The sequence below is a fragment of the Pezoporus occidentalis genome, unplaced genomic scaffold, assembly GCF_034315485.1.
Source record: "Pezoporus occidentalis ecotype Australia unplaced genomic scaffold, CSIRO_AGI_Poc_V1 ctg479, whole genome shotgun sequence".
NCBI lineage: Eukaryota > Metazoa > Chordata > Aves > Psittaciformes > Psittacidae > Pezoporus > Pezoporus occidentalis.
The window spans coordinates 22,946-35,092 of NW_026915812.1; the positions used below are offsets into that span (position 1 = coordinate 22,946).

At 64.8% G+C, this 12,147-nt stretch overlaps 2 protein-coding genes across 2 annotated transcripts; both read left to right on the forward strand.

Moving 5' to 3' along the window:
- Positions 1-340: 340 nt before the first annotated feature.
- Positions 341-4,896, forward strand: TIMM50 (translocase of inner mitochondrial membrane 50). Its single transcript, XM_062636285.1, has 11 exons — positions 341-502; positions 1,335-1,470; positions 2,235-2,266; positions 2,661-2,682; positions 2,860-2,918; positions 3,192-3,311; positions 3,393-3,497; positions 4,002-4,100; positions 4,195-4,351; positions 4,431-4,537; positions 4,698-4,896. The coding sequence occupies exons 1-11, from the start codon at positions 341-343 to the stop codon at positions 4,803-4,805; spliced, it is 1,107 nt and encodes a 368-aa protein (XP_062492269.1). The 3' UTR covers positions 4,806-4,896.
- Positions 4,897-5,195: 299 nt separating this feature from the next.
- On the forward strand, positions 5,196-11,872 carry DLL3 (delta like canonical Notch ligand 3). Its single transcript, XM_062636281.1, is given in 10 exon segments — positions 5,196-5,262; positions 5,583-5,780; positions 5,991-6,048; positions 6,381-6,448; positions 6,450-6,585; positions 6,688-6,770; positions 7,106-7,430; positions 7,921-8,139; positions 10,622-10,644; positions 11,243-11,872. Coding segments are annotated over 10 exon segments (1,791 nt in total). The 5' UTR covers positions 5,196-5,211.
- Positions 11,873-12,147: the final 275 nt, after the last annotated feature.

A 12,147-nucleotide genomic window follows, 5' to 3' on the forward strand; every position in this document is an offset into this window, starting at 1 on the left:
GGGGTGAACAAGGCCTCTCTACCCCACGGGGAAGGGGAATGAGGGGTTAAACCGGCCCCATTGTGCGGTGGGTTGGGGGGCAGGGCGCTATGGGGTGGGCGTTAAACCGGGTCCCCCCCATCCGCTGCCCCATAGGCGCGGGACGGCGGGAGCTAGGACCCAACGCACGCGTTCCGCTCCCTCCTCCCTCCCGCCGCTTCTCATTGGCTTTCCCGGCTCTTAATCCCGCCTCCTCTTCGCCACCATTGGTCTTCTCTCGCCTTGCGCCCCGCCTACTGCGTAGCAGCGCGGGGAGGCGATTGGCTGAGGTTTCCGCGCCTGCGCGGTGCGGTGCGGTGCGATGGCGGCGGCGGCGGCGGCGCTGCTGGGGCGGGCGGTTGCGGCCTGCGGGGCCCGGCGGGGCCGGGGCTGGGCCCGGGCCTGGGCCCGGGCCTGGGGCCGGGCCTGCAGCGGCAGCACCGGAACCGGGGCCGTGCTGCGGGAGCGGCTGCGGCGGGACCAGGTGCGGGGGGGGCGCGGGGGCACCGGCGGGGCCTGGAGCTCACCGGGGCCGTGCGGGGGTCCCGGGGTCCGCCCTCAGCCGGGCCTGTCCCCATCCCCGTGCGCGTCCCACGGCCCGTGTCCCATATCCCGTACCCTGTACTCTATATCCGGTACCCTGTACCCTATACCCCGTACCCTGTACCCTATAGCCTGTACCGTCCCCTATAGCCTGTGCCCTATAGTCTGTACCGTCCCCTATAGCCTGTACCCTATAGTCTGTACCCTATGGTCTGCACCCTATAGCCTGTACCGTCCCCTATAGCCTGTGCCCTACAGCCTGCACGCTATAGTCTGTACCTTATGGCCTGTACCTTATAGCCTGTACCGTCCCCTATAGCCTGTACCCTATAGTCTATACCCTATGGCCTGTACTCTATAGCCTGTACCGTCCCCTATAGCCTGTGCCCTACAGCCTGTACCCTATAGTCTGTACCCTATGGCCTGCACCCTATAGCCTGTACCATCCCCTACAGCCTGTACCCTATAGTCTGTACCCTATAGCCTGTACCCTATAGTCTGTACCCTATGGCCTGTACTCTATAGCCTGTACCGTCCCCTATAGCCTGTGCCCTATAGTCTGTACCGTCCCCTATAGCCTGTACCCTATGGCCTGTACTCTATAGTCTGTACCGTCCCCTATAGCCTGTGCCCTACAGCCTGTACCCTATAGCCTGTACCGTCCCCTATAGCCTGTGCCCTATAGTCTCTACCCTATAGCCTGTGTCCTATAGCCTGTACCTATCCCATAGCCCGTACCGTCCCCTATAGCCCTGTGCCGGTTCCCCTCCCAGGCAGCAGGGGGCGCGGGAGCCGCGGGGGACGCGGAGGAGCAGCGGCGCTGGGCGCGGGGCGGGGCGCGGCGCTTGGCCCTGCGCCTGGCGGGGCTGCTCGGGGCCGGCGGCGGCGTCGCCATCGTCTGCATCTTCGGTGGGTACCGACAGCGCCCCCCAGCGGCGCGCCCCCATTGACCCCAGTGTGCCCCAGTGTAACCCCCATTGCCCCCATCGAACCAAATGGAACCCCCATTGCCCCCATCGAACCAAATGTAACCCCCATTGCCCCCAATGTAACCCCCAGTGCACCCCAATGTGCCCCATGTAACCCCCATTGCCCCCATCGACCCAAATGTAACCCCCATTGCCCCCAGTGTAACCCCCAGTGCACCCCAATGTGCCCCAGTGTAACCCACATCGACCCAAATGTAACCCCATTGCCCCCAATGTAACCCCCAATGCACCCCAATGTAACCCCCAGTGCACCCCAATGTGCCCCATGTAACCCCCATTGCCCCCAATGTAACCCCCAGTGCACCCCAATGTGCCCCATGTAACCCCCATTGCCCCCATCGACCCCAATGTAACCCCCATTGCCCCCAATGCACCCCAATGTGCCCCAGTGTAACCCCCATTGCCCCCATTGACCCCAATGTAAACCCCATTGCCCCGAGTGTAACCCCCAATGCACCCCAATGTAACCCCCATTGCCCCCAGTGCACGCCAGTGTAACGCCAATGCCCCAATGTGCCCCAATGTAACCCCCATTGTCCCCAATGTTCCCCCCATTGCATCCCAATGTAACCCCTATTGTCCCCAATGTACCCCCCACTGCCCCCAATGTATCCCCCCTATGTCCTCCTAGTGACCCCCCCATTGCCCCCAGCACCCCCTGACCCCCCCATGTCTCCCCCCCAGGTAGCAATGCAGTGGATGAGCACGGAGCAAAGGTGAGGCCCCCACTGGGGACATGGGGGGGGGGTTGAGCCTTGTGCCCCCCCCTTGTCCTTCATCATCGGCCCCTGGGGGGGGGGGTGTCCTCCAAAGGGCCGTTGTGTGGCAATGGGAGAGGTGACAATTGGCTGCAGGGTTGGACATCAAAGGGGGGGATGGGGCCATCAGTGAGGCCATGGGGACATCAATGGGGACATCAATGGGGCCATGGGGATGTCAATGGGGCTATGGGGACATCAATGGGGCGGAAGGAAACTGTGACAACTACTTGTTAAGTGTCCCTGTCACCTCCTGCCTCCCTTCCCACCCCGGGATGAGCCCCCCCCCCCGGTGCCACCAGCACCCCCCAAGTGCCCCCCACTTACCCCCTGTTCCCTCCTCTCCCCACAGATCCCAGATGAGTTCGATGGAGGTGAGTTGGGGGGGGGCACCCCCAGGGCCATTTCTCTCCTTGGTGTCACAACCAAAGGCTTTGATGCTGCTTTAAGGCTCTGGTTTGACCCCGAACCAGGGGGTTTTGGGGGTGCTCTGCTCTGTGGGGGGGTGGTGGGGACATGGCCCCCCCCCCATCACCGGCCTGTCCCCATAGACCCCGTGGGCATCCAGCAGCTCCGTAGGACCTACAAGTACTTCAAGGACTACAGGCAGGTTGGTGGCTGCAGCCTGTTTGCCCCCATTGGAGCCTGTTTGCCTCCATTGCACCCTGTTTACCCCTGTTGGAGCCTCTTTGCCCCCATTGCACCCTGTTTGCCCCCATTGGACCCTGTTTACCCCTATTGGAGCCTCTTTGCCCCCACTGCACCCTGCTTGCCCCCCCTGGAACCTGTTTGTCCCCATTGCACCCTGTTTGTCTCCATTGTGCCCTATTTGCCCCCATTGCACCCTGTCTGCCCCCATTGGAGCCTCTTTGCCCCCCCCCAGATGATCATCGAGCCCACCAGCCCCAAGCTGCTGCCGGACCCCCTGCAGGAGCCCTATTACCAGCCCCCCTACACGCTGGTCATCGAGCTCACGGATGTGCTGCTGCACCCCGAATGGTCGGTGAGTGCCCCCCGCGCCGCCCCCCCTGGCACCCAGTGCCCCCCCCATTGACACCCCCTTTGTGCCCCCCCCAAACCCCAGCTCGTCACCGGGTGGCGCTTCAAGAAGCGCCCGGGCATCGAGAGCTTCCTGCAGCAGCTGGCGCCGCTCTATGAGATCGTGGTGTTCACCTCCGAGACCGGCATGGTGGGCACCGTGGGGTGGATGGGCGCCATGGGGTGAATGGGGCCTATGGGGTGGATGGGCGCCATGGGGTGAATGGGGCCTATGGGATGAATGTGGCCTATGGGGTGGATGGGTGCCATGGGGTGAATGAGGCCAATGGGGTGGATGGGCCCTGATGGGGGTGAATGGGTCCAAATGGGGGTGAATGGGCCCTAATGGAATGAATGGACCATGATGGGGTTGAATGGGCCCCAGTGGAGTGAATGGGTCCCAGCGGGGGTAAATGGACCCCAATTGAGTGAATGGGTCCCAACGGTGGTGAATGGGCCCCAGTGGGAGTGAATGGGCCCCATGGGGGTGAATGAACCACGATGGGGTTGAATGGATCCCAGTGGAGTGAATTTTTACCAGTGGGGGTGAATGGACCCCACTGGAGTGAATGGGTCCCAATGGGGGTGAATGGGCCCCGATGGGTGCCCCCCACCCCCTGCAGGCTCTCACCCCCACCCCCCCCCCCCGTTTCAGACCGCATTCCCGCTCATCGACAGCGTGGACCCGCACGGCTTCGTCTCTTACCGCCTGTTCCGTGACGCCACGCGCTACATGGACGGGCAGCACGTGAAGGTGGGGGCACGGCAGGGACCTGGCCGGGGGGGGGGGCACCCCCAAACCTGCCCTGAGCACCCATTGCTGGGTCCGTGCCCCCCCCCCATTGCAGGACATCTCGTGCCTGAACCGGGACCCGGCGCGGGTGGTGGTGGTGGATTGCCGGCGCGAGGCCTTCTGCCTCCAGCCCCACAACGGCCTGGCCCTGCCGCGCTGGGACGGCAGCTCCGAGGACCGGCAGCTCTACGACCTGGCTGCCTTCCTCAAGAGTGAGTCCCCCGTGGTGTCCCCATGGTGTCCCTGTGGTGCCCGTGCTGTGTCCATGGTGTCCCCACGGTGTCCCCGCAGCCATTGCGCTCAGCGGCGTGCCGGACGTGCGCCCGGTGCTGGAGCACTACGCGCTGGAGGAGGATCCCTTGGCAGCCTTCAAACGGCGCCGGACGCAGCTGGAGGAGGTGGGAGGGGGATGTTGGGGTGGGGGGGAAACCCCAAAGCAGGGATGTTGGGGGGGGGTCCCCCAAAGCAGGGGTGCAGGAGGGGGGGTCCCCAAGGGAGAGGTGCGGGAGGGGGAGGTACCGGAGCCCGTTGCCCACCGGGGCCCTGTGCCCCCCCCAGGAGGAGCAGCAGCGCCGGGAGGAGCTGGCCCAGGGCAAGAAGCCCCCCCCGGGGCTGTTCCTGGGCTCCTGGGCCGGGCGCCTCTGGGGGCGCTCCAAGCAGCAGTGATGGCGTCAGAGTGATGTCAGCGTGACGTCAGAGAGGAGCAGCGCCCGCCGGGGGGAAGGGGCACTGCCTCCCTGCTCCCACCCCCCTACCATCATTGATGGCATCTGAATGGGGATGGAGAACCGGGCATGGACCTGGGGCTGGGAGGGGATGAGGCGTTTGGGGGGGGAGGGGGGGCCTGAGCGTTTTCCGGGGGGGGTTGTGCGGTTTTGGGGGTTTGAGCGGTTTTGGGGGGGTTTGGCCCCCGGTGGGGGTGAATAAAGGAGATGTGGAACCCGCTGTGCCTGGTCATGACTTTGTGGGGGGGCCAATGGGCTTGGGGCGGAGCTTATGGGCGGGGGCGGGGCTTGCCGCTAGAAAGGGGGTGTTGGGGGGGTGGGGTGGGCTCAGACCCCCGGTGCCAGCCATGGGTGCGGGGCTCGTGCGCGCCTTCCTCACCCTCCTCTTCCTCCCAGCGGTGAGCGAGGGGGGGGACGGGACACAAGGGAGGGCTATGGGGGGGTCCCTGGCTGCTGGGGGGGGCCTGGGGGGGTGTCTGAGTGCTATGGGGGGGGTCTCTGGGGGTCTCGGTGCTGAGGGGGGGTCTCGGGGGGTATTTGGGAGCTATGGGGGGCGTCTCTGGGTGCTATGGGGGGGTCCGGGGGGGTCTCTGGGTGCTGGGGGGGTTCTATGGGGGGGCGTCTCTGGGTGCTATGGGGGGGGTCCATGGGTGCTGAGGGGTGTCTCTGGGGTGATCTCTGGGTGCTGAGGGGGGGTCTCAGGGGGGTTCTCCCTCAGGTCCGCCCCTGGGGGGTGCTGGAGCTGCGGGTGCTGTCGGCGCGGGGGGGGGCGGGGGGCCCCCTCGTTTTCCGCCTCTGCCTGCGCCCCCCCGGGGGGGGCGGCTGCTCCCTGGGGGTCACCCACAGCCCCCCCGGGCCCCCCCCGCGCCCCGGAGCCCCCCGGACCCTGCGCCTGCCCCTCGCCTACCCCTGGCCGGTGAGAACCCCCCATTGAGATCCCCATTGAGTTCCCCATTGAGACCCCCATTGAGATCCCCATTGAGACCCCCATTGAGATCCCCATTGAGATCCCCCCATTGTGAACCCCATTGTGACCCCCCATTGTGACTCCCCCATTGTGACCCCCACTGAGACCCCCATTGTGACCCCCCCCCCATTGTGACACCCCCCATTGCCCCGCCCCCAGGCCACTGTGTCCCTCATCATCGAGTCCTGGCGGCTGGAGGAGGCTGAAGGCTCCGGGGGTGAGGGGGGGTCAAATGGGGGGGAGCTACATGGGGGACCTGAGGGGGTTTGGGGGTGTCTATGGGTGCTATGGGTGCTACAGGGGTATCTATGTGTGCTATGGGGGTCTACGGGGTGTCTATGGGTGCTATGCGGTATCTATGGGTGTCTATGGGGTGTCTATGGGAGGGTCTAGGGGTGTCTATGGGGTATCTAGGGGTGCTATGGGGGTATCTATGGGGTGTCTATGGATATCTATGGGCTATCTATGGGTGCTAGGGTGGTATCTATGGGGCGTCTATGGGGTACCTATGGGTGCTATGTGGGGGTCACCGTGCTCTGCCCCCCCCAGCCCCCCGGGGCCGCCTCCTTGGCCGCGCCGTGACCCGGCAGCACCTCTCCCCTGGGGGGCCCTGGCGGGGGGGGGGGGGGGGGGGGGCTCCGCTTCGGGACCCGCCTGCGCTGCCGCCCCCCCCCCTGCGCCCGCCGCTGCCGCCCCGCCCTCCCCCCCGCCTGCCGAGGCCCCTCTCCCCGCCGCTGCTGGAGCCCCCCCCGCCGTGAGTCCTCCTCCCCCCCCCCGGCTCACCTCCACTGGGGACCCCCCCCATTGGGGTCCCCTGGGTCTGGGAGAGGCCTTGACCCCCCCCTCTATCCCCCAGGTGGGTGTCGGGATCCCTGCGCACCCCCCAAAGGCAGCGCCTGCAGCAAGGGGGGGCTCTGCATGGTGAGTGGGGGACCCCCGGCAACAGGGACCCCCCCATTGACCCCTCTGGGACCCATTGACACCACTGGGACCCCATTGACCCCCACTGACCCCCCCCAAGCTCCCATTGACATCACAGGGACCTCATTGAATCCCCTGGGCCCCATTGACCCCCCCAAGCCTCCATTGACCCCCCCAACCCCCATTGACCCTCCCCGGGACCCCATTGACCCCCTTGGCCCCATTGACCCCACAGGGACCCCATTGACACCACAGGGACCCCACTGATGCAACGCCCCCCCCCCCCCGTGCCCCACATTCCCCCTGCAGGGTCACAGCAGCAACTCCGCAGGGCCCCGCTGCGATGGCCCCAGCCCGGCCCGCACACAGGGAATGGCACCGGGAGCATTGGGAATGGCACCAGGAGCATCAGGAATGGCAGCAGGGACACCGGGAATGACACCGGGACCACCAACGGTGGCACTGGAAGCGCTGGAGATGGCCCCAGTGGCCCCAGTGGCACCGGCATCGGCAACGGGAGCACTGGAAGAGGTACTGGGAGCACCGGGAGAGGCACCGGGAGCACCGGGAATGGCACCGGGAGCACCAACGGTGGCCCTGCAGGCACCGGCGCTGTCACCAGTGATGGTACTGGGAGCACTGGGGACATTGGGAATGACACCGGGAGCACCAGGACTGGTACCGGGAGCAGCTGTGATGGATCCAGGAGCACCAGGAACATTGGGAATGGCACCGGGAGCAGCTGTGATGGATCCAGGAGCACTGGCAACATTGGGAACAGCACCGGGAGTGGCACTGGGAGCAGCAGTGATGGAACCAGGTGCACTGGGAACACTGGGAACGGCTCTGGAAGCACCGGGAATGGCTCCGGGAGCACCGGGAATGGCACTGGGAGCCCCAGTGATGGATCCAGGAGCACTGGGATCAGTGGGAAAGGCACCAGGAGCACCAGTGATGGATCCAGGAGCACCGGGAGCATTGGGAATGGCTCCAGCATTAGTGGGAATGGCACCAGGAGCACCGGAAGCCATTGGGATGGATCCGGGAGCATTGGGAATGGCACCGGGAGCTCCAGTGATGGGTCCAGGACCACTGGGAGCCATTGGGATGGACCCAGGTGTACCGGGAGCACCGGGAGTGGCACCAGCAGCCCCAGTGATGGATCCAGGAGCACTCGGATCACCGGGAACGGCTCCGGCGGTTCCGGGATCGCCCTCGCCGGCCCCGGTCCCCCTGGAGCCGTCCCCGTGCGCCCTCGGGCCCTGCTTCAACGGCGGCGCCTGCGCCCCCCGCGGCCGCGGCTTCTCCTGCCGCTGCCCCCCCGGCTTCCGCGGAGCCAACTGCGAGCGGCGCAGCGACGGCTGCGCCCTGCAGCCGTGTCTGCATGGTACGTACACATACATGGGTGGTACATGGGTGGTACATGTGTGTTATGTGACAGCTGCGCCCTGCAGCCGTGTCTGCATGGTACGTACACATACATGGGTGGTACATGGGTGGTACATGTGTGTTATGTGACAGCTGCGCTCTGCAGCCGTGTCTGCATGGTACGTACACATACATGGGTGGTACATGGGTGGTACATGTGTGTTATGTGACAGCTGCGCCCTGCAGCCGTGTCTGCATGGTACGTACACATACATGGGTGGTACATGTGTGTTATGTGACGGCTGCGCCCTGCAGCCGTGTCTGCATGGTACATACACATACATGGGTGGTACATGGGTGGTACATGTGTGTTATGTGACAGCTGCGCTCTGCAGCCGTGTCTGCATGGTACGTACACATACATGGGTGGTACATGTGTGTTATGTGACAGCTGCGCCCTGCAGCCGTGTCTGCATGGTACATACACATACATGGGTGGTACATGGGTGGTACATGTGTGTTATGTGACAGCTGCGCTCTGCAGCCGTGTCTGCATGGTACGTACACATACATGGGTGGTACATGGGTGGTACATGTGTGTGTGTGCGCCCTGCAGCCGTGTCTGCATGGTACGTACACATACATGGGTGGTACATGTGTGTTATGTGACAGCTGCGCCCTGCAGCCGTGTCTGCATGGTACGTACACATACATGGGTGGTACATGGGTGGTACATGGGTGGTACATGTGTGTTATGTGACAGCTGCGCCCTGCAGCCGTGTCTGCATGGTACGTACACATACATGGGTGGTACATGGGTGGTACATGTGTGTTATGTGACAGCTGCGCCCTGCAGCCGTGTCTGCATGGTACGTACACATACATGGGTGGTACATGGGTGGTACATGTGTGTTATGTGAGCTGGCTGCAGCTGTGTCTGCATGGTACGTAGCCATGGGTGGTACATGGGTGGTACATGTGTGTTATGTGATGGCTGCACCCTGCAGCCGTGTCTGCATGGTACGTACACATACATGGGTGGTACATGGGTGGTACATGTGTGTTATGTGACGGCTGCGCCCTGCAGCCGTGTCTGCATGGTACGTACACATACATGGGTGGTACATGTGTGTTATGTGACGGCTGCGCCCTGCAGCCATGTCTGCATGGTACGTATACATACATGGGTGGTACATGTGTGTTATGTGACAGCTGCGCTCTGCAGCCGTGTCTGCATGGTACGTACACATACATGGGTGGTACATGTGTGTTATGTGACGGCTGCGCCCTGCAGCCGTGTCTGCATGGTATGTACACATACATGGGTGGTACATGGGTGGTACATGTGTGTTACGTGACAGCTGCGCCCTGCAGCCCTGCATGCACGGTGAGTACATGCGTGTACATGTGATACGTGTGTGTTACATGGGTGTACATGTGATATAAGGGTGGTACATGCGTGTTATGTGTGTGATGGCTGCGCCCTGCAACCCTGCATGCATGGTACATACACATACACATGATACATGGTTGTTACATGTGTGGTACATGGGTGTACATGCGTGTCTGACGGCTGCGCCCTGCAGCCGTGCATGCATGGTGAGTACGTGTGATACATGGGTGTACACGTATGCTCATGTGTCTTACACGTATGTACATGGGTGCCCTTGTGTTCAGTTCAGTCCAGCACCATCTGGCATCTCTTTGGCTCTATTTGCTGCCACTTTAGTGCCATTTGGCCCTGTTCTGCCCCCTCCCCCAGGCCTGTTCACCCCCATTCCCCCCTTTTCTGCCCCGTTCACTCCTGATCCTCCCCGGTCACCCCAGTTCTGACCATTCACCCCCCCCCCCCCCCCCCCGGGCTCACCCCTGTTTGACCCCGTTCACCCTCTGCTGTCCCCCCCCCCCGTCCAGGTTCCCCCCCAGGCTGTCAATGCCGCTCTGTTCCCTTCCCCCCCCCGCCCCAGGCGGGCAGTGCCGCTCCGTTCCCGTTCTCCCCCGTTCCCGATCCCCTCCGTTCCTGTTCCCGTTCCCCCGTTCACGTCCCCATTCCCTTCCCCCCTCCGTGGCGGGCAATGCCGCTCCGTTCCCGTTCTCGTTCTTCCCCCGTTCACGTCCCGTTTCCCTTCCCCCCCCCCCCCCCCGCCAGGCGGGCAGTGCCGCTCCATTCCTGTTCGTTCCCCCGTTCCCGTTCCCCCCCCCGTTCCCGTTCTCCCCCGTCCCCGTTCTCCTCCGTTCCTGTTCTTCCCCCGTTCCCGTCCCCGTTCTCCCCCGTTCTTGTTCTTCCCCCGTTCCCGTTCCCGCCCCGTTCCCGTTCTCCCCCGTTCGTTCTTCCCCCGTTCACGTCCCGTTCCCGTTCTCCCCCGTTCTTGTTCTTCCCCCGTCCCCGTTCCCGTTCTCCCCCGTTCTTGTTCTTCCCCCGTTCCCGTCCCCGTTCCCGTTCTCCCCCGTTCTTGTTCTTCCCCCGTTCACGTCCCGTTTCCCTCCCCCCCTCCCGCCAGGCGGGCAGTGCCGCTCCGTTCCGGTCCCCGTTCTCCCCCGTTCTTGTTCTTCCCCCGTTCCCGTCCCCGTTCCCGTTCCCGTCCCCGTCCCCGTTCTCCCCCGTTCCCGTTCTCCCCCGTTCCTGTTCTTCCCCCGTTCCCGTCCCCGTTCCCGTTCTCCCCGTTCTTGTTCTTCCCCCGTTCCCGTCCCCGTTCCCGTTCTCCCCGTTCTTGTTCTTCCCCCGTTCCCGTCCGTTCTCCCCCGTCCCCGTTCTCCCCCGTTCTTGTTCTTCCCCCGTTCCCGTCCCCGTTCTCCCCGTCCCCGTCCCCGTTCTCCCCCGTCCCCGTTCCCGTTCGCCTCCGTTCTTGTTCTTCCCCCGTCCCCGTTCCCGTTCTTGTTCTTCCCCCGTTCCCGCCCCGTTCCCGTTCTCCCCCGTTCTTGTTCTTGCCCCGTTCACGTCCCGTCCCCGTTCTCCCCCGTTCTTGTTCTTCCCCCGTTCCCGCCCCGTTCCCGTTCTCCCCCGTTCTTGTTCTTCCCCCGTTCACGTCCCGTCCCCGTTCTCCCCCGTTCTTGTTCTTCCCCCGTCCCCGTTCCCGTTCTCCCCCGTTCTTGTTCTTCCCCCGTTCCCGTCCCCGTTCCAGGCGGGCAGTCCCCCGTCCCCGTTCCCGTTCTCCCCCGTTCTTGTTCTTCCCCCGTTCCCGTCCCCGTTCCCGTTCCCGTTCTCCCCCGTCCCCGTTCCCGTTCTCCCCCGTTCTTGTTCTTCCCCCGTTCACGTCCCGTTTCCCCCCCCCCCCCCCCCCCCGCCAGGCGGGCAGTGCCGCCCCTCCCCCTCCGGCGCCCCCCTGTGCCGCTGCCGCCCGGGGTTCCGCGGCCGCCGCTGCGAGCGCAACGTGGACGAGTGCAGCCCGAACCCGTGCGCCAACGGCGGCACGTGCCAGGACGGCGCCAACGCCTTCCACTGCGCATGCACGCTGGGCTACGGCGGCCGCCGCTGCCAGGAGCGCGCCGACGCCTGCGCCTCGGGGCCGTGCCGCCACGGCGCCACGTGCTACACGCACATCTCCGGGCACGTCTGCGCCTGCGCGCACGGCTACATGGGCGCGCTCTGCGAGGAGCCGGTGCCGGGGGCGCGCGCGCCGCGGGCCCCGCCCCCACCCCCACCCCCCCTCGTGCTCGCGCTCGCGCTCGGGTGCGCGCTGCCCGCGGCCGCGCTGGGGGCGGCGCTGGGGCTGGCGGCGTGCGGGAGGAGGAGGAGCAGGGCAGAGAGGTGAGGGGGGGACGGGACTGTAGGGGTCTATGGGGGGTCAGTGGGGGGCTGTGGGTCTCTGTGGGGGACCTGTGGGTGCTATGGGGTGTTTATGGCGTGTCTGTGGGGTGGCTATGGGTGGTATGGGATGTCTGTTGGGTCTGTGGGTCTCTGTGGGGTCTCTAGGGGTCTCTATGGGGTGTCTGTGGGGGACCTATGGGTGCTATGGGGTGTTTATGGCGTGTCTGTGGGGTGGCTATGGGTGGTATGGGATGTCTGTTGGGTCTGTGGGTCTCTATG